At 38.4% G+C, this 19433-nt stretch overlaps 2 protein-coding genes across 2 annotated transcripts; one reads left to right on the top strand and one right to left on the bottom strand.

Moving 5' to 3' along the window:
* The first annotated feature begins 11689 nt into the window (after positions 1 to 11689).
* Positions 11690 to 12351, top strand: LOC148999398 (uncharacterized). Its single transcript, XM_089141204.1, has 2 exons — positions 11690 to 11785; positions 11863 to 12351. Exons 1-2 carry the CDS (start codon positions 11690 to 11692, stop codon positions 12349 to 12351), a joined length of 585 nt encoding a protein of 194 aa, XP_088997330.1.
* Positions 12352 to 16236: 3885 nt separating this feature from the next.
* Positions 16237 to 19397, bottom strand: LOC148999397 (polygalacturonase-1 non-catalytic subunit beta-like). Its single transcript, XM_089141203.1, has 3 exons — positions 19385 to 19397; positions 19250 to 19317; positions 16237 to 17208 (listed from the first exon to the last, which is right to left on the bottom strand). The coding sequence occupies exons 1-3, from the start codon at positions 19395 to 19397 to the stop codon at positions 16237 to 16239; spliced, it is 1053 nt and encodes a 350-aa protein (XP_088997329.1).
* Positions 19398 to 19433: the final 36 nt, after the last annotated feature.

The following is a 19433-nucleotide window of genomic DNA, read 5'->3' as shown; positions in this document are numbered from 1 at the left end:
ACATCCCGACGCTACATCTCATACTTGAAAGACAAAGGTAGACTGAGGAAGGTAGCAACCATAGCCATAGAAGTTCAGGATGGTTGCAATGAAGAAACAATGCAAAGACCCAAACTTGTGAAAAAGCTAGAACGTGTCTAGTTAAATCCCTCTGAATTCACTCTATGATCTTGAAGCCATATGGCGATGACTCTTGAAATTGACTTTACTTAAGATCTTGATCACTCCCTCATTATTTCTACTGATCTTGGTGATTGTGGGAAAGGTCTCACATCAGTGTTACAATCTTTCCTTCCATCCCCATGATTGTTGGGTGGATCCCTTTTTCCCTTACCCTTTGTGAACCTACCTTGGGTTATTTTGAGAATTGATTTTGGGTAACCCTCATGAGAGGGTATCCAAATTGGGGAACCCTAATCCTCTTTTAATTTGTTGGATCATTCCCAACACTTTCTTGATTGTAAATGTTATGCTTCTCTTTACCTAGGGTGAATCTTTATTCTCCCTAAGCTTTCCATGAGAGCCATGGACTATATGTAATGAAACCCTAATCCTATGGTTCAATTAGGATCCTACTTTTTGACCATGCCTTGATGCTTAGACCTTCTTAGATAGTATTATTCTGTTTTAGGAAGCTCCCTTTCGAATTTCGGAGCAATCAGACTTCAAATGAAGACGTTATGACCAAATTAGGGTTTTCAGTCCTGTATTGTTCCATTGGTCGATTGGTTGGTCAACTGACCCAATTGACCAACCAAGCTGCCAATAGTAACAACAGCTTGTTTCTTCATCCGATTCAATCCGTTTAACTTATAATCTTCTATGGCTTATTCCTAATGATTGTTATATGCTTGTTTAGGGTTTATTTGCTAGTCTTGGACCTCTCCTCTTTATTCTTCGGAAATTCTTCGACGTTTGTTTAAGGTAAGGATGGTTGATCCCTAATAACCTAATATGCATGTTTACTTGTAATTGGATTGGATTGCCATCTCCCTACCTACGGCTTTCAGTGCCATACAGGGTGGGAATCAAGAAGAAGAAGTTGCAACATCGAATGTTACATGATCATATTACTGTTGTATTAATTTTCTTATAATTGTAATACTGTTGTAGTTTCTCAACTACAGTAGTAATTGTTCATATGATTCAATTATTAGTTCAATCTTGTATGAATGATTACTTACTTATGTTTTGTACTATTAGTTGTGGTTGTGAATGACTAATTTGGGAATGTGATTGCCTAGGTTGTGATTGGGGATTGGGGAATGCCCTTTTGACATTTCTGCCTTTGGACACCAGTGGAGGTGGTATGGAACATTTTCCTATGGTGCCCCTTGGCACTTTCCCTGATTACTGGTTGACATACCTAGGCCATATCTAGAAGTGTTTGGCTAGGATGTCCCTGTTATATCATATGCGATCGGAAGGGAATTGAGACCGAACAACCTGTGGTAGCAATGGAGATTTGTGGGCGCTCAAGACCGGTGAGTTGTATCCGTGAGAGGACATATATCATATTGTGGGTCCATTCATTGGTATGGTTGCATAAGTGGAACATGGGCCCCTGGAACTCAAGACCGGTGAAATGATCCGTGAGATGAACACGGGAACATCCTATTAACCAAGGATTGATGAGTCTGTAGTCTAAGTTGATTGTAGCCATAGGATACGCTAACTCTAGGGAGAATGAAACCGGAAAGGATCCCGAGAGGGAAGGAATGGAAGTATCTGGATCTAAGTTGATATTACTAAGTAGAAGACTTGCATTTGGCTAGGTTTAACCTTGACATGCGCCAATACTCAAACCAAACGGAGGCGTGAGAGAGTGTTGACCTAAACCCCAACCAAAGAATGTCCGAGAGGGATGCAGGACCCATTACCAACCGGAGAACCCAAGATACTGAAATGGTTGAGGGAGAGTGATTTTGGACCCTACCTATGGGAGTATGGTGTTATAACTTAAAGCTTGTCAGCCAATAGAGACCAGCATACATAGAGTTAGAAGCATATATGCATTGTCTGTTTCATATCATATTGCATTTTGTATGAATTACTATCATGTGTTATTATGTTATTATGGGAGTATGGTGCTATAACTTAAAGCCTATCAGCCAATAGAGACCAGCATACATAGAGTTAGAAGCATATATGCATTGTCTGTTTCATATCATATTGCATTTTGTATGAATTACTATCATGTTTTATTATGTTATTATGGAATGAACTGCCTTGTTGAGTTCTTTTGAACTCACTCCTTTTTTAAACATCTTTTGCTAGACTTATCTGCAGGAACTAATGATTATGATGGTCAATACTATGAAGACCAAGTTGATGATTCATATGGTACACAAGGTACTGGCTACGGGGACTACGTCGGTGAAGACTATCGGTACGAGACTGATGCTTATCAGGATTAGTTTGACTCTAGCACTTGAGTGCCAACGATGGCACATCATTTCTTCTCTTTTTGATCTTTTATAGATTCGATGAGACCTTAGTTGTTTGTTCCCCTTTTTATTTTGGGAACTGTTTGTAATCTTTCTTTTGCTTTTGATCTACTTTTCCGCTGCTACTGTAGAGTATATTTCCGTTACACTCTACATTTTGATTTATTCTATTGGTATCATTTTCCGCACTTTGATTGTATTCTTGAACCTTATCTTGATCTTTTGATTAATAAAATTAACATTTGATTTAATCTTGTTCTTGATTATATTATTGTGAATGTGGCAGAATGATTTCCTTGAATATTAGATCTTCGGGACTGTGGATCACACACTTGGGTATTCCAGATAGGGGTACCGGCTGGGTGGATGTGACAGGGTGCCCCACGATCCCTACACCTACCATATGCAACCCTCCCATGAGTGACACAGGGTATGAATGTGTCTCCTCACTACACCAATAGCTATTAGACGCCACAAACTTTGGCACCATTGTCACAAGTCATTCGGCCTCAATTCCCATGCCGGTAGGGTTATAATATGAAAAGGAAATCCTTAGCATGCATCTAGACATCCATAGTAATGCACATACAATCTATATTATATAGGGCAACGGGCTAACCCATCAACCCGAGTAGAAAATATCCATCAATGCAATACTATATCCCCATTCCCATCATATAATAGTGTACATATTCAAAGGAGATAAATAATAAGACAACTAATGAAATAGTACAATTACATCATTTACCCATACGTGCATGCTTTATAGTACAAAATATTGTCAAACAACAACATAGGCATCATAATGGAATTGAAACTAAGACAGTTAACATAACCATAAATATGTGAGGTTTATGTCTCTCATCTGATAAACGCTTACAACTCTCGAAAGAATCCAAGAACCTCTCAAATTGGTATGCTAGCAAGGTACGAGAACCCTTAAGAATATATGCATTTGATTAGAGTTAAGTTGGAGACCAAGACAAGCCTTCGAAACCAACCAAACACCATCAGAGAGAGAGAGGCCAGTCAACCACCCAGGGGCAGTCGTCCACCACCAACCGACCTCCTCAGGTATGCGAATAGCACCTGTGTTTAAACTTTGTCATCTTCGATCCCCATTTCCTAGGGTTTCAGGTCAAGCTTGGACACTAAATTCATTTACAACATGCTTGAAATCCCCCCCCCCCCCCCAAAAAAGGCTAATCAAACCACTACCTAGATCTAACATTCTCATGATTTGAGATTCTCTAAGATCCATGCTGAGAAAATTCAGCACTTATGAATGATGTAATGATCATTCCATGTGCTAGATCCAATCAAGAATATTGGAAAGCATGTGTTTCCTAATTGAACCGGACTCCAAACCTGAATTTCTAAAATCCTTCATCCACGAAACGAATAGAAAATAGGAGATAACTGATAGAAGAGATGGTTATTTACCTCGAGAATGCATTCCAACAACCAAACTGTGATTCATGTAGCGAAGATTGCTTCCTTCTTCGTTGTAAAGGGAGCTCAGACATGTTAAATCCCATCGATTCCTAACCCAATAAAACTTCATTTCAGGTCCATGAACCTAGAACACTAGTAGAAGATAGTTGTAGGCCATCAAAATTGAGGCCGTGGGTCACCATTTTGGATTTCAAGAGGAGAGAAAAAGTCAATGCGGATATCTTAACAAGCAATTTTGGCACACAAGAACCAATGCAAGAAGACTCAAATGCCAAGGTAAAGTATTCCATTAAGTCAAGCATGTTTAGAGGTTTCTACCCTCTGAAGCCCGTCGAAAACTGCAATTGTATAAAGAAGTTATAGGAGTGGTTGGTTAGGGCAGTTGGCCAAAATTGATTGCCTACCCCCCCCCCCCACCTAGAAAAAGGGTATTTTTGAGCTTTTTTACTCTTGAAACCTTATTTTATTGATCCTTGGCTCAGAAACGAATTCTTTGGGTTCTTTTGGAGGTTGATAGCTTGGGAGAAGAGGAAGGTGAAGTGTTGAGTAAAATCGTTGTAGATTGAGGTGTGCTAAAGCGCGGATTGTAGAGATTATCATGCATGAAGGTAAGGATATCCTCGCTCTTCATTTTCTATTGATTATTTAAGTTAGTGGTTAGCATTTATGATGAGACGGGTTGGGAGATGAGTTTTTGGATGTAATTAAATGTTTGTCGAAGCTTCATTACATGTTTCCTAGTCTTTTTGAGTGTTGGTTGACTTCATTTTTCCCATTTGGCGTCCACCCTCCGGGTCTGAGCCTTTTTGGAGCTTTGTGTTGGAGACTATTGTAGTGATTGGAAAATGTTCTTGGGACATTGTTGTTGTTCCATTGAAGCTCCAAAAGTCCCCAAAAGATTGGATTTCAGAATAGAGCACGAGATACCAAAGTTGGTTTGGGGCCCAGGGGCAGTTAACCAATCCTAGTGACCTTAACCAACCAACCCTCCTCAGGTCCGATCAGTTGATTTCCTCATGTGTCCGTTTGTGTCCCATTTGGTTCCAATTTGTAATTTAGATACTCTTCATTTTTTTGCTAGGTCTTGAGTGATCTTTTGGCTTGATAACTGCTCACTGTTTGGTTCCTTTGGAGAGTATTAGCACCTTATCAGGTGAGGGAGATGTTCTTATAATATCATGTGTTTAAATTCATGTTCTATCCTATGTCTATCATGCTTGTTGTGTGACTGTGTGACCTTGCTAACATGCATCCAATGGTAGTGACATGAAATTTTAATTATGTTGATTATCTTGTTATTTATTTTTAATTAGATTATGATGCTAATGTTGTGATGAGAATGGTAGAATTATGCATACATGTGTATTTCTACCTGAAGTTGTGGGTTCGCCCATTACTCCTAGTATCTTATATTTCATATAGACATTATATGTGCATATGTTTTGAGTGTCTAAATGCATGGTTAGGGTCCCCATCATGTTGTTACCCTATCAACATGGGCATCAAGGCTGAATGACCCGTGACGTGGTTCTAGAGTGGCTGGGGCCCAATACCTTATTGTTGCAGGTGCGGGGACCACTGTTATACCTATGAAATCCAACCCAAAACCTAAATTAGATACCCTATTTGTTTTGGATGAAGAAGAACTTGTTTGATGTTTGACCTTGAAGTTGGACCTTGAGTATGGTGTTGATATGTTTAGAAGATCCTAGAAAGTCAGGTTGGACGTCTCCCTTAGTGTAGATTCGAAAACCCGAAGTGAAGGAAGAAGGCTTGTGGGCCATCTTAGTTGAAGACATGGTCTTTGAACCCAAACCCATAGAAAATTGATGATGGAATTCCCTATTTGAAAACCTTGTTTGATTTGGAGATGAAATACACATTGATGAAGAGAAGATTGGTTGATGACCTTAGAGCATGGTCAGATATTATTTAAAGCCACTTTCCTATGCTAGGTAAGTTATAGTTGTTGTGTTTAAAGTTTCGTTTGATTCCGATAAGAGAAAGGCCCTCAAATCCCTGTTTTAGGCTATGCTGTCAGCCTAGGTCGACTGGCTGGGTCGTCTAGGCCAATCAACCCAACCCAGTCGACCCAAGTAAACAGAATTCGAGCAGAATCTTCTGTTTAGGTCATTATTGCTATATATACCTCATAACTTTGTGTTTTTAGTATCCCTAGAGAATGAAGGGAATGAAGGGAACTCATCTCCAATCCTCCATTGGTGTGGAAGAAGATCTACATTCAACTCTCAAGCTTTCTCTCTCTTGTTCTTCAATCAAAGGTTAGTATTCAACTATTATGCTATTAATTCATTCTTACTAGGATCATTCTCTTCTCTGATATGAGATTATGAGGAAGATATTGCATCTCTGCAATCATATCTTCTACAATCTCTTCTCATTCTATATGCTATGATTTCATATTCATTCTCAACATGATTTTCATGATTTCTTCTTAAACTATGATCATATTCTTATTTCGATTTCTTCTAGCATATTAGATGCATCTCTATGATCATTCTTACTCTTGATTTACTGTGTTCATGTACTTGAATGAGATCTCATCATCTCTAGTTCATCTCTTTCATTCATAGCATGTTATCAGTGAAAGCCATGATTTCTACCAAATTAGAAAGTATGATTCCAAATTAATAAGTAATGGTTTTGATCGTTGTTTGATGTCTAAAATATGCTTTTTATTCTTAGACTACTGTGTTAGACATTCCCTCCAAGTTTCGTAGCATTCCGGATTGTATAGCATAGGTTTCTGATCAAAATTATGGTTTTTGGACTCGAATTACTCTTTGGGCAAATTGCCTGGGTTGACCGAATCAATCAACCCAGCCAATCAACCCACAATGACAACAACTCTGGTTTTGATCCGTTTTGACTCCAATCTTTTGGAATCACTTCTTATGAGCTATACATGTTTTGTCAAGCTTGTTTAGGTGATTTTGGATCTGTTCTCTGATCTCTTATTTGAAGACTATAAGTTCGGATTACGAGGTGAGTATTCCAACTCACAATATGCCTATTTACATGTCTTTATGTATTATGATATGAATGCATGATTTAACTACTGTTGTTTGGTTTTCGTTACATCATGATACTTTTGCAACTACATTAGCTTGTCCACATTGGTAATTTAATATTAGAATTGATTATGGGTATGTGTTATGGACTATGATGTGGATATGGATGTGAATATGACTTGTATGGAATCATGATGTGATGTGGATGCCTAGGTCGTAGTTTTGGAATGGAAAATGCCCTATTAGCGTTTCTGTCTTTGGACATCAGTAGAAGTGGTATGGGACGCTTTCCTATGGTGCCCCTTGACTCTTTCCCTAACTACTGGTTGACATACCTAGGATTGGTCTAGCAGTGTTTGGCTAGGAATACCCCTGTTATATCAGACCCGATTGGGAAGGGTATTGAGGCTGAAGAACCCGTGGTAGCGATGGGGATTCATGGGCACTCAAGACCGGTAACCAACCCGTGAGGGGACATGAATCACATTGTGGGGTCCATTTATTGGGTAGGGTTGCATATGGATAGACTTGGGCTTATGGGCGCTCGAAGACTGGTGAGTTATGTCTGTGAGAGGACATGAGAGCTTCCCATTTACTATATGTGGATGACCTATAGGGTTGATGAGTCCGTATTTGAGGAGTTGGATACGCTGACTCTAGTGTGAAGGATACCGGAAAGGATCCCGAGAGGGGAGGAATGGACGTATCTAGATCTGAGTTGATATAACTAAGTAGATGACTTGCATTGGGCTAGGCTCAACCTTGACATGCGCCAGTACTTGGACCAATGGTGATGTGAGAGAGCATTGACTTAACCCCCAGCCATGGATTGTCTGAGAGGGATGAAGGACCCTTTGCCAACCGACGGATGAGTGAATTGAGACCTACCCAAAGAAGTACGGTGCTATGACTTAAAGCATGTCTGCCAATAGAGACCAACATACATATATAGAGTTAGAAGCATACTTGCATACATTGTTTCATATCATTGCATATATGTTTGTTTGTGAATGCATGTGAAGATGCTTATTGTGTTTGGTTTACTTGCTAAGTTCTTTTGAGCTTACCCTTCGGGGGACTTGTTTTTAGATGACATTGCAAGTATGGAAGAGAACCCATGCCCCAGTACGGAGGACCTTTTCATACATGGTACAGCTCCGGATGTCCTTGGACAAGGTAATGAACAACGAGGCAGCCAACACTCGGATTTGGGCTGCACTGACGACTCCTATTGATGGCAGCCGGCATCGTCTTATTCGTAGATGGGATCGTGCGCTAGATGCTGATCTGAAGCTTCAAGAGCATGACCCTAAAGTGAAGAAGATGAAGACTGAAGAAGAAGAAGAGCCGACTGAAGATGTGGATTAGATTCTCTTGTTTCTTCTAGACTTTTATTTTACTTGTATTAGCTTAGAGCTTGCTTTAGATTTCGATTTACCTTCCGCATATGTTGTGGGGTATATTTCCGCTATACTCTACAATTGTCTATTTGATTTGGTATCTTGTTATTCCGCACTCTAATATTCTTTAGTGATCCTTCTGTAATCCTTTTTTGACTTTTATTATTAACTTATTAGAATACAATGATTTGTTCTTGCTTTTGATTATGTTATTGTGCTAAATGGATATGATCGTTCCTAAACTTGATCTTTTGGGCTGTGGATCACTCCCCCGGGTAACCCAGATAGGGTATAGGCTGGGTGTATTTCGGCAGGATGTGACAATACCACAATTCAATCATGTTGTTTGCATATAATAAAAGGTTCATAGGCATCCAATAGTTTGTTGTAGCACATGAGGGGACATGGGTAGTTTGCCTATTATATGTGGATGACCATAGGGTTACAAATGCTTTCGAACAATCCGTAGACACTTCGATGAGGATTGAGATTCCCTTCTTTAGGTGAGGATATTGGAGTGAGTTGGTCGGTTCCATAAGAACGATATTTGAACAGTATAATTGCTTATATGACCTCAGGCATTAGGCTAGAGTTTCCTTCACACATGCCAAATCTCGTACCAATGGTAGTGGTGAGAGAGTTGGCCCAATATCCCTAACCATGGTCAATAATTGGACTATGATCCCAAACCTCGGTAGTGACGCCTAGTCAGTTGTAGCCATTGGGGTCTGTGTGAGACTTCCCAGATGAGATTGGTGCTATGTATTAGTGTGTGTTTACCTTAGATAGAGACTAGCATGGTTAGACTCATAGGAGCATATTTTTACTTATATTGCATCTTACAGTTTATTTGTATCTCTTATTACGTACATGAGTTAAGTGCTTGATATATAATATTGTTGCCTTCACTGAGAATCATTAGAACTCATCCTGTGTGGAAATGTTCTTTTAGACTCTTGTGAAATCCCCCAAAATCCTAACCTGGAAATCCATATTGTAGGTCCGAAAACCTGGAGTGTGGGTAAAAGGCAACTATGGGCTATCCAAGTAGAGATCATTAGATTGATTTTAGAACCAATGGAAATAGATGGAGATGATGCTGAGTTGGAAGTTCTGTCAGAATTTGGAAGAAGATCTAACTCGGACGTTGATGGACTTGGTAGATGGATCAAGAATACAGTGATGACACATGTAGAAGATCCAAAAAAATCTGGTAGGACTCTTCTATAGCATAGAAAAGGACCTAAGGTAGAGCTAAGGCATTAAGGGCCTTAATTTTCTCTTGAAACAAAAGTACCAGGGGTGGGTTGCCTACCCTGGTCACCTATGGCGACCCACCTAGTTTCGGGGGAAAATGGCATTTTGGGAAAACAATTATTTTTGAAGCCCTATTTAATGATTTTTCATTCTAAAACATGTCATTATGTTCTAAATGTGATAGAGAACATCAGAGGTCCTCAAGAGATCCCTCCCCAAGGTGAAGAAAGGTGTGGAGAGCATCCGTTAAGGTTTTCGAATGTCAATTTGCTTTCTTAAAAGTTAGGATTCATCTTCTTCGTTCTAGTTCTCTTATATGATTAATTCCTCCTACTGCCAAGACCTAGCTAAAGGCTTTTACTTTTTGTGACAGCCTAGTTCTTCTATCCTCTTTACTCTAGAGTGAATCCCCATTCACTTCACTCTAGCTCATTTGTGAATCTTGCGGTTAGATTTCGGAGAAGATTTAATATAGGATTTAGTTTAGAGATCAAACAAAGCAAAATAATGAAAGCCTAACGAATAGAACTCTAGTAGAGAATCAGATGGGTGTCTCTCGTACCAGATCACTAGTCTTGACCCACCTATGTCATCATCCTCCATACTGTGTGTCAGGTAACTACACAAATATGTGATAAGCTCATGGTAGACAGGTAAATCGTCGTAGAGAAGATGACCCCACCTTAAACCTAGAACCTCTCCTGGATATAGAAGACCCTCATCTCATCCACAATGACAATCGACAATACTCAATAGGTGAGCTCTCAATGAAAGTGAAAGAGGTACTCGGCATCCTGAGGGTCAAAAAGACCAGGACGCTCAATGCCGTGGTGTGGAGCCGGAATGTAACCATGACCCCTCATAGATCCAAAATGCCCTCCTCGATGAGTCATAAGTGTGAATTTGGCGAAGACAAGAAAAGAAATTCAATGCATTAGCAAAAATTGAGCACGCTTATTTTTGGGCAAAAGTGGGTAGAATGGTGAATTTTTGGAAAAATGCAAGTTTGGTACAAAATGTGAATTAGATGGGTTGGACTATATTTTGTAGTAAGATTAATGAATTAAGAGTGGTTTCAAGTGAAGAACTCATCAAAATCTAAGAAGAAAAAAAAAATTCAGCAAGAAGCATTCTTGGCAAGAAAGCAAGGTGGTGATTTTTGGGAAAAATTGCAAGCATAAAGCATCAATCATATGGGAAGTTTGGAATCATGATTTGAAGTAAATCATATGTGAAAGTAGTGGTTTCAAACAAGAAGGCATATGCATTTGAGGTTTGGGAAGAATTTCACCAAATAGGTACCCAATTTGAGATGAATAGTAAAAATTCATCAAAGAATGCAAGAACTTGTTGTTGAAGCATGGCATTGAGTGTAAAATGGTTGGGAAGTAAAGAAAATCATTTGTATATATGTTGTTAATACAAACCCTAGCCTATCTCATGGGAAACAAAGATGCAAATGAATTTGAACGGCCTGAGAGGTAACCGTTGACATACCTTTGCTTTGATGATCTAGAGTGGTATTGTTGGCATTGTAAAAGCTCAAGAAAGCCCCAAAATCACCTTTGGTTGCAAAAGGGAACTCTTCTCCAGACCTAGGAAGAAGTTTGGAGCATAATGAGAATGAGCAAAATCGGGATTGTGGGCCATATATAAGGCCCACAATTCACACAAGAAGGCTTGGTTGCCTTAGGTGACCCACCCAGGAGACCAGCCTGCCCAATTTTGGTGAATTTTTGTTTCCATGCATATAATTGGCTATTTAATGACCTATATTGATGATTTGAATATTATATGCATGCTTGAGGTTTGGAATTGAGTTTCGAATAAGAAAATTTGATTGGTTGCCTTGGTGTTGGAATAACAGGATGGTGAACACAATGAACCAAAATGCAACAACTAGTCAGAATGTGAATGGGAATAACCCTAATAGAGTTGTACCTCTTGGTAGTACTAAAAACTAGAGTTACCCTAAGGATCAACTTGCTGGAAATCCTCCCGGTGCTCCCCAGATTGTGATTGTGTAAGATATTCTGAGCATAATGGGGAATGTGATGCAACAACAATGCAACCAATTTAATCAAATGATACTAGGTTCATGGCTATGCATAATGACAATCATACTGCCCAAGTGAACCCTAATGTAGTTGGCACACCTGTTGTAGGTGGTAATGCAGTTGTACCTCATGCCAAGGTAATGGAGAGTCTCTTGAAACTTCGAGTGCCAAATTTTACTGGAGTGACCAAGGATACTCTATTTCCTGGCTTCAGGAAATGGAGAAGGCTTTTTGGAATTTGCAATGTTTAGAAGCTCAGAAAATTAGATTCGCAGAACAGAAACTCCAGCATGAAGTAGATGCATGGTGGAATGCTACCCGGCCAGTTTTAGAGGCTTTGCAAAGCAACGACATTACTTGGGCTATTTTCAAGGATGCGCTCTATAAGAATTACTTCCCTAAAGTAGTTAAGGATGCAAAAGAATCTGAATTTATGGCGCTTGTCCAAGGACCCTTGTCTATGTTGGAGTACCAACAGAAGTTTGAAGAACTATTCTACTTCACTCTTGAGTCGATGAAAATGGATAGAGAAAAGGGGAAGAAGTTTTTCAAAGTACTTGGACCTTCTATCAAGACATACCTCTTAGTCCTTCCTATAGAGAGCTATGCCCAGATGGTTCAAAATTTGAAGGGTGGAAGAGTCAAAAAAGGAGAACTTTCGTCTTCAGCGAATGTTGTAGAGCAAGAGCACTGGCTATGTTGATAGAGTTGATAGGAAGTTCAATACACCAACTCCATACCCTACTCCATTATTTCATCATAGGAGTATGGGACATGGATATGAGAATGTGCATAATGGACAGTATGGCTAGACTGGTGTCAATCAACCAGCCGTACTACTCAAACCCCCAGGCCAGTTTATGCTAACTCAAGGAGTGAATCAAAGACCTTCGGTGCTAGTAAGTACTCCAGGACAAAAGGAATTTGTTTGTTTTTAATGCCAACAGATAGGACATCATGCTCGCATCTACCCTCACAAACTAAATCAACAAACTGCCGTAGTGGTAGAGCTAGTACAAGCCCCTCTTGCCTAAAGGTGTATGTAGTCCTAGCTAGTTGGTTCCATAGGATACGTTGACTCTAGTAGGGAAGGATACTTAACCAAAATTGTGATGCATGAGGGGAAGTATCTGAACCTAGGTTGATGTGACTGAGTAGTTGACTTGCACTGGACTAGGTATAACTTTGACACATGCCAGTAGTCATGCCAATGGTGGTGAGAGAATGGTGACCTAAACCCCAGCCATGGTGATAGTCCGACAAGGATGGCTTGACCCCTTACCCAGGATCCCAAGACCGGTAACCAACTTGTGAGAGATCAGAGTGACGAGACTTACCGAGAGGAAGTTGGTTTCTATCTTAATGTGTGTCTGCCATTAGAGACTAGCTTCTGTTAGAGTATAGTTGCATACTTGCATTATCCCTCTTGTCATATTTCCTTGCATTATCCCTCATGTCATATTGCACCATGTGATGTATTGATTTGGACTGTGATATTGATTATTTTTTTTGTGAACTACTCGTTGAGTTCTTTTGACCTCACCCTTCAAGGAATTTGTTGCTTTATACTTCGATGCAGATCCAGATATTACTGAAATCCAAGAATACGAGACACCGGCAATCGACCAGTACAGTGTACAAGATTTTGGGGACTATGGCGTTTACGATGAAGAATGTTCGTGTCTTGACCGCATGTACTAGAATTGAGTTAATCTATATCATTTTTTATGCGGAGGTTATTTAATTTAGAAATTATATTTTACTTAAGGATACATATCTAATGTAATACTTAGGAACTTTTGACTTTTCTTTATTCTTTCCAATAATATACTTTAGATTTGACCTCACTTCTGCACTCTAATTCTATTGGAGATCCTTCTAAGATCCTTAATACTTGATTTAATTCTTTATTAATGTTATACATTGATTTATTCTTGCTCATGATTGGACTATGTGTGGAATGATTGGTGATTGTCTGAGACCTGATCTGTGGGGTTGTGGATCACACCCCTTAGTATTCGGGTAAATGGACATTGGCTAGGTGGAACTTACATTGGTTATGAGGACACCATCTTCCTAGAGTACTTCGTGCTGCCGGAGTTTTGCGATGCACCAGCGAGTGAAGGAGATTGAGAACTATGGCAATGCGAGTCCATGCATGGAGTGTTCGTGCGGTGTTTGATTGTTTCATTTGCCATGTGTTTTCTTTCAAGATATAGTGGAATTTGATTGGGAATGCATAACTTTAATTAGAGATATTGAAGGTTTACCCTTTCAAACCTTTTGATAATATGTTAAGACTTCTGCTAGTATAACATTCAATTTAGATGTTTAACTCTGATAATACTTTATATTTGATCTTAGGATAACTGTAATAACTAATATTTATTACCTTTTTTATGCTTGCTCCTTTGATTATGCTATTGAATATTATGTGCTATGGGTTGGCCATGAACCTAGATCTTGTAATTATGGTTCACCTCCATAGGTATTTGGGTAAGTTCGATACTGGCTAGGTGGGATGTGACATGACTAGTTCTAGAGTTTCCTTCCATCTAAACAATATAATAATCCTGTTAGGAGTCAAGCAACCATTATATAGGGGTTTTGGGAGTCAAAATCTCAAAATGCCGATGTTGTCCTAGACTAACCACCCCTAGTGGAGGTCAATCGGTTGATTGACCCCCCCGACCAACCATCCCCTCTATCTTTACATAGAAAGGTGGGTTTTTGGTATGGTTTGTCGAGGACACTTACCTAACCTTGGAGATTATGTCAAGGGTTCTTTAAAAGGGCCTTCTTCTCATGGTATTTTCATTCATCATCAATCTCCATTAAATTTATTGGCCTTTTCGAACACTGACTGAGCCCTAATGATCGAAGGTCTACAGGTGGATATGTTGTTTTCTAAGTTGCTATCTTATCTCTTGGAGTTCCAAAAAATAGAACATTGTTTCCTAATCTAACTGAGTCTAAATATCGAGCTTTGGTGAATGCAGCAATTGAACCCACTGAGCCTCAATCTCTGCTAAATGAGGTATATGTTTATCTGCCTAATCCTTCAATTCTCTGGTGTGATAATGTTGGTACCACTTACCTCATTGCTGATCTAGTGTTCCATGCATGCATGAAACATGTTAATGATTTTCATTTTGTTCAAGATAAAGTTGCAAAAGGAGATCTTTAGCTTTGGTATTTATCTACTAAGGACCGGTTTGGTGATATTTTCACAAAACCTCTCTCACATCAATAGTTCAAAACTTTATTGTCCAACCTCAAAGTCTCGTCTCCACCCTTGAGTTTGAGGGGGCATGTTAGATATATTTCTGGCACTTCATCAACAACCCTGGCTGAACCCAGGGTTGCCCTAGCTGCCACATCACCTCTAGCCCTTGAACATATTTTTGGAAAGACACATGAATGCACAACCTTGGGTGAACCCTTATCCTCAATAGCAGATTGCATTCAGTTTAGCTAAAACACAAGAGGATCCTCAGAAGTCTACTTTATCTTAAACATAGTTGGAGTTTCAGAAGTCTACATATATCTTAAACATAGTTGGAATTTCAAACACACAATTTTCTTCGGAATTCTACATTATCTGCCAAAGTATATTCAGAGTTGTATCTTATCTCAAACACACAAAAAACACAGTCAATGTAAAACCCTAATACCTCACTGTACTTTTGTAAATATAACTCTACTAGAGTGCAGGAGTTTTCCTAGACTTGTGATGAACAAGGACTCTAGTTTATATGTATGAGATGTATCACAATAAAACTGATCCACATAAGCCCCTCTCTCATTCTCTCACTCACTCTCTCACGTTTTCTCGTTTTCTCTCTCCTAGGCATGCATGGCTTTCATTACTTTAATATACTTCTTTACCCTTTATTACTCCCTATTCATTCCTCTAGATTGTACCTAGATAAATATTTGTTAGAATAATTGCACTGCTGCACTAAAAAATAATCTCATCTTAGTTGTAGGTTCAATAATTAAGGTATACCTATTGGCTAATATAAATCCGTACAATTAAAAAGATGAAGTTTTGTTCAAGTTTTCTCGGGATAGAATGCAATCTAAAATTAAATTGCACAAATCAATTTAGGTAATTCATATTTGAATATACATCAATGCGTGCATTGCATGCATTGCATGCGTGATCTTACTAGTCAGAGAAGAAAAGATACTTATGGGAGCAGGGCTGCTGTGCCCAAATACATGATAGAGAAAATGAGCGAAACACCCCCATGAAATATAGAAATCTCACGCTTATTGATGTGTTAAAGCACATTCCAATTTGTCCTTATGTTTGGCACGCTATGCTACTCTCCGAGAAAAAGCTTTTCCCCATAATATTTACCTATTACTTCAACTTCTCTTTTTTCTGTAGAATTGCTCCGGTGGAGCAGGAGCTTTTAATTTCAAAGTTATCATCAATTATCCTCAACAGCTGATTTGTAGATCAAAGACATAATAATCTGGGCAAACAGACCACGGTTTAGCTTAGAAATAGATTAGCACAAATAGTAGCATGTAAATGATATACGAGAATTGGAAGATAATCAAATGTTCACAATGTTGCTCAACGTGGAGTTCCTGTCCAGACCATTCCATTCTCATTAATCCAATGGCAGACTTCAATTATGCTTGGGCCAAACCCCAACAGCTGAAAAGCAAGATGATTTGGACTCCAGTTCGAAGTATCATAGTGGCATGCCATGACCACATGATTCACTTTCTTCTGAGCTTGTATATCAACTGCATATAGTTTCACTTTCTGAAGGACATGGCAATAATAGACTTGGAATGGGAATGGCATACTATGACACAAGGCTGGTGGTTCAGAGAGGTTTCCATGGATGAGTTTCACAGCTCCAATTGTAACATTTTCATATGATCCTATGACACTTTTGGTATTCCAAACACGCACATGTTGCCCTAATTTCTCAACAACATAATCAATTAGATCCTCAGCAGAAGTCAAACAAGTACACTGCTCACCTTGAATAGGACTCTTGTTACATACCTTGAGGGTGTCATTAATATACTTATCCATATCTAATTCACCCATTAAACCCAAAATCTTCTTCAACTCCTCAATTTTAGCTAAAGAAAATGGAATTTTTGATGCCAAAGGTCGTGGCAAGAATGATTTATATGGCATTGCATCTCTCAGATCAAGAACACTAATGAAACCTCTTTCTTTCACCATTGACTTCCGGAAATATGGCAGTCCCCCTTGGCTTGCAACTGATAGTGGTGTTTTATTTGGAAGGTTGTATGTTAGTTTGACAGCATTCCATTGGGATATTGGTGGCAAGACTATGTCGTGTGCTGCCTTCCTTACCTGCACATTTGTAGAGCAAACAATATTTGCTTGCTTACAAAATAAATGTAGCTGGGAGCCCAATTCATTTTTCTCAATGAGCCTCATAAATATTGTTGTTTGTTGGAGGCTTAATGGAGAAGCCTTTGCAGCTAACCAATATGGAGGGCGTGAAAGACCAATATGTTCTTTCCAGTATTGTGAGAAGGAATTTTCAGCTTGAGAACCCTACAATTACACAAGGAAAAAGGTAATAGATAAAATAAAAATAAAAATAAATAAATAAACCATAAAATATTACAACCAACGATCACTTCCATAGGAAACAAGAACGGAAAAGTACAATTTTTCTTACAATGAAGTATGCTCCTATCAGAAATCCAAGCAATTGAATGATTTGGGTCATAGTGAAATAGAGGGATCAATGAAGAGCTGGTTTGTGCCTCTGTAGGAAGAGTTGGGTTTTGCAAGAAACAGGGTGTTTGAATTATAAAGAAGGAACATTTGTTTCACATCAAATGAAAAGAAATGCCAATTTCGGCCGAACCCTAACTTGCCAAACATGTTGTTCAAGTTTGAGTTTTTACTAAAAGAAAAGAATTGAAAAGAAGAAGAAGAAAAAGTTCAAGTTCAATTGTCATTTGATTTTCAAATAATTGTAAAATGACATACTCAATGCACAAGGCTCTGGTCATTCCAGTGGGTATGGGATTCATAATGGTGATAGTCCCGTAACTTGATCACAATGATGTAATCGTATAATCGTACAAAATCTTGCATGCACTACTAAAGATTAATATTCGTAGATCTTTAGCTTTAAATGATTTCTCACATGATAGAGATTTGGCAAATGGAATAAACCCTAGCCCTATTAACGTTATGACATTTGATTTTTTGTGGACTTCATCTCCACATGTTCCTCCATCCTAAACATTGAAAAAAAATTGGTTGATTTGAGCAACCATGAAAATGATGGGGTAGAACTATCATGTGGCCCCATACTTGTTTGGTGCTTGATTGGGATGCAACAATGCATCCCAGATTTAGATTCTACATTTCTTTGCGAGCCTTTTGCTATGGTTAGGAACCAATGAGTTTGGGTGTAAAGGGACAATCGTCCGAGAATGAGCGAAAGTTCCATGGGTAGGGCTCCTTGTTTTGTTCTTCGAAATACTAGCTAGAATTCTCAATTGAGACCTAGATATAAACCTACTCAAGGTATCTCAACTTTTGTTGAATTCCACCCATAAACTATTCACATTTAAGTTAAAATATTAGAACTTGTGTATACCCATGAAAGGACATTTACCGTTGAAAAAAATTGCCAAGGAGGATTATATCATCCACATAACAAAGATTGAACTATATACACATCAAAAATGTTTTGAACACAGCACATGTTACCTTTTTAAAAAGCTAGATGCAATAGAAGGAAGCAAGAAAGTGAAACATTCCCATGTTAAGTTGTAAATCACTTGATTTCCTGAAAATAAAAATAATGTATGGTTGTGTTGTTGGTAAATTATTAAAAGAGAAAAAGAAAAAAGAAGAAAAAAAAAATGAATGTATCAGTGGAACACCTGATGGTCAAAATTTTCATTTACCTACCAAATATCTTTTTGTTGAAGAACCTCAACCATACATTATTTTTTTTTGGAGTAAAACATTCCATGTGATTGGATTTAGGAACAATTCAAACGTTCTCTTAGATCGAATTTCGAGACTTAGAGGCCAAAATGGAAGATCTGTAGATGACAATTTTTGAGAAGAGGGAAAACTGAAAAATGTAATTATAGCAAAATTATAAGAACAATTTAGGCAGAAAAGAGACAACTTAATAGTTAGCTGAGGATATTTTCCTAGTAGATAAATTAAATCATCCTGATGTCGGAATTTATGGGAATTTTTTTGTTGGATAAGTGAACATTTGGTTCTATTTGTCTACAAAATTTCAACTCCACCAATATGCTAGATTATATATGTTTGTGGAAGCCTAAAACTTATTACAAGGTTTACAAAACATACATGAATAAAATATTTCCAACCCTGCCTTTTATCTTCTCATCTTCTTTAGTACCCTTACTATACATATCTGAATTCTAATGTAAACTTAAATCAATCTATTCCACCATCTTTGATTTCGACAATATACTGTCATACAGAAAATTACAATGCATCTCAATCGTCCAGTGCAAATCCTACATATATAAATCTCAGTTATATACCAGTTCAGAAACTAATAGCTACATCTTTGCGTATATTCCCTTACAAGTTTTGCAAATGATGAAGATTTGTTCTGTAGCAATTTAGATGGAGAATCATATTCAAGTATATGTCCTGTTTAAAACAAGAAAACATAACATCAAAGTTAGGAAAGACAAAAAAAAAAGAGGGGAAGATGTACGGCTAAGCTCCATTGAAGCATTCAATTATGCTACAGAAATTATTAGCAA

Source organism: Hakea prostrata, unplaced genomic scaffold (genome assembly GCF_041222555.1).
Source record: "Hakea prostrata isolate BN-2017 unplaced genomic scaffold, UWA_Hpros_2 contig_12, whole genome shotgun sequence".
NCBI classification, from domain to species: domain Eukaryota; kingdom Viridiplantae; phylum Streptophyta; class Magnoliopsida; order Proteales; family Proteaceae; genus Hakea; species Hakea prostrata.
This window is presented reverse-complemented; position numbering and strand designations above follow the sequence as displayed.

Bases quoted from the DNA above. Each gene is read 5' to 3' on its own strand.
- LOC148999398 (XM_089141204.1), top strand. From the start codon at position 11,690: ATGGCTATGCATAATGACAATCATACTGCCCAAGTGAACCCTAATGTA. The intron at 11,786-11,862 runs GTAATGGAGAGT...TCCTGGCTTCAG, and splicing joins CAGTTGTACCTCATGCCAAG to GAAATGGAGAAGGCTTTTTG.
- LOC148999397 (XM_089141203.1), bottom strand. The intron at 17,209-19,249 runs GTAAGGGAATAT...GTGTAATTGTAG, and splicing joins CTTCATCATTTGCAAAACTT to GGTTCTCAAGCTGAAAATTC.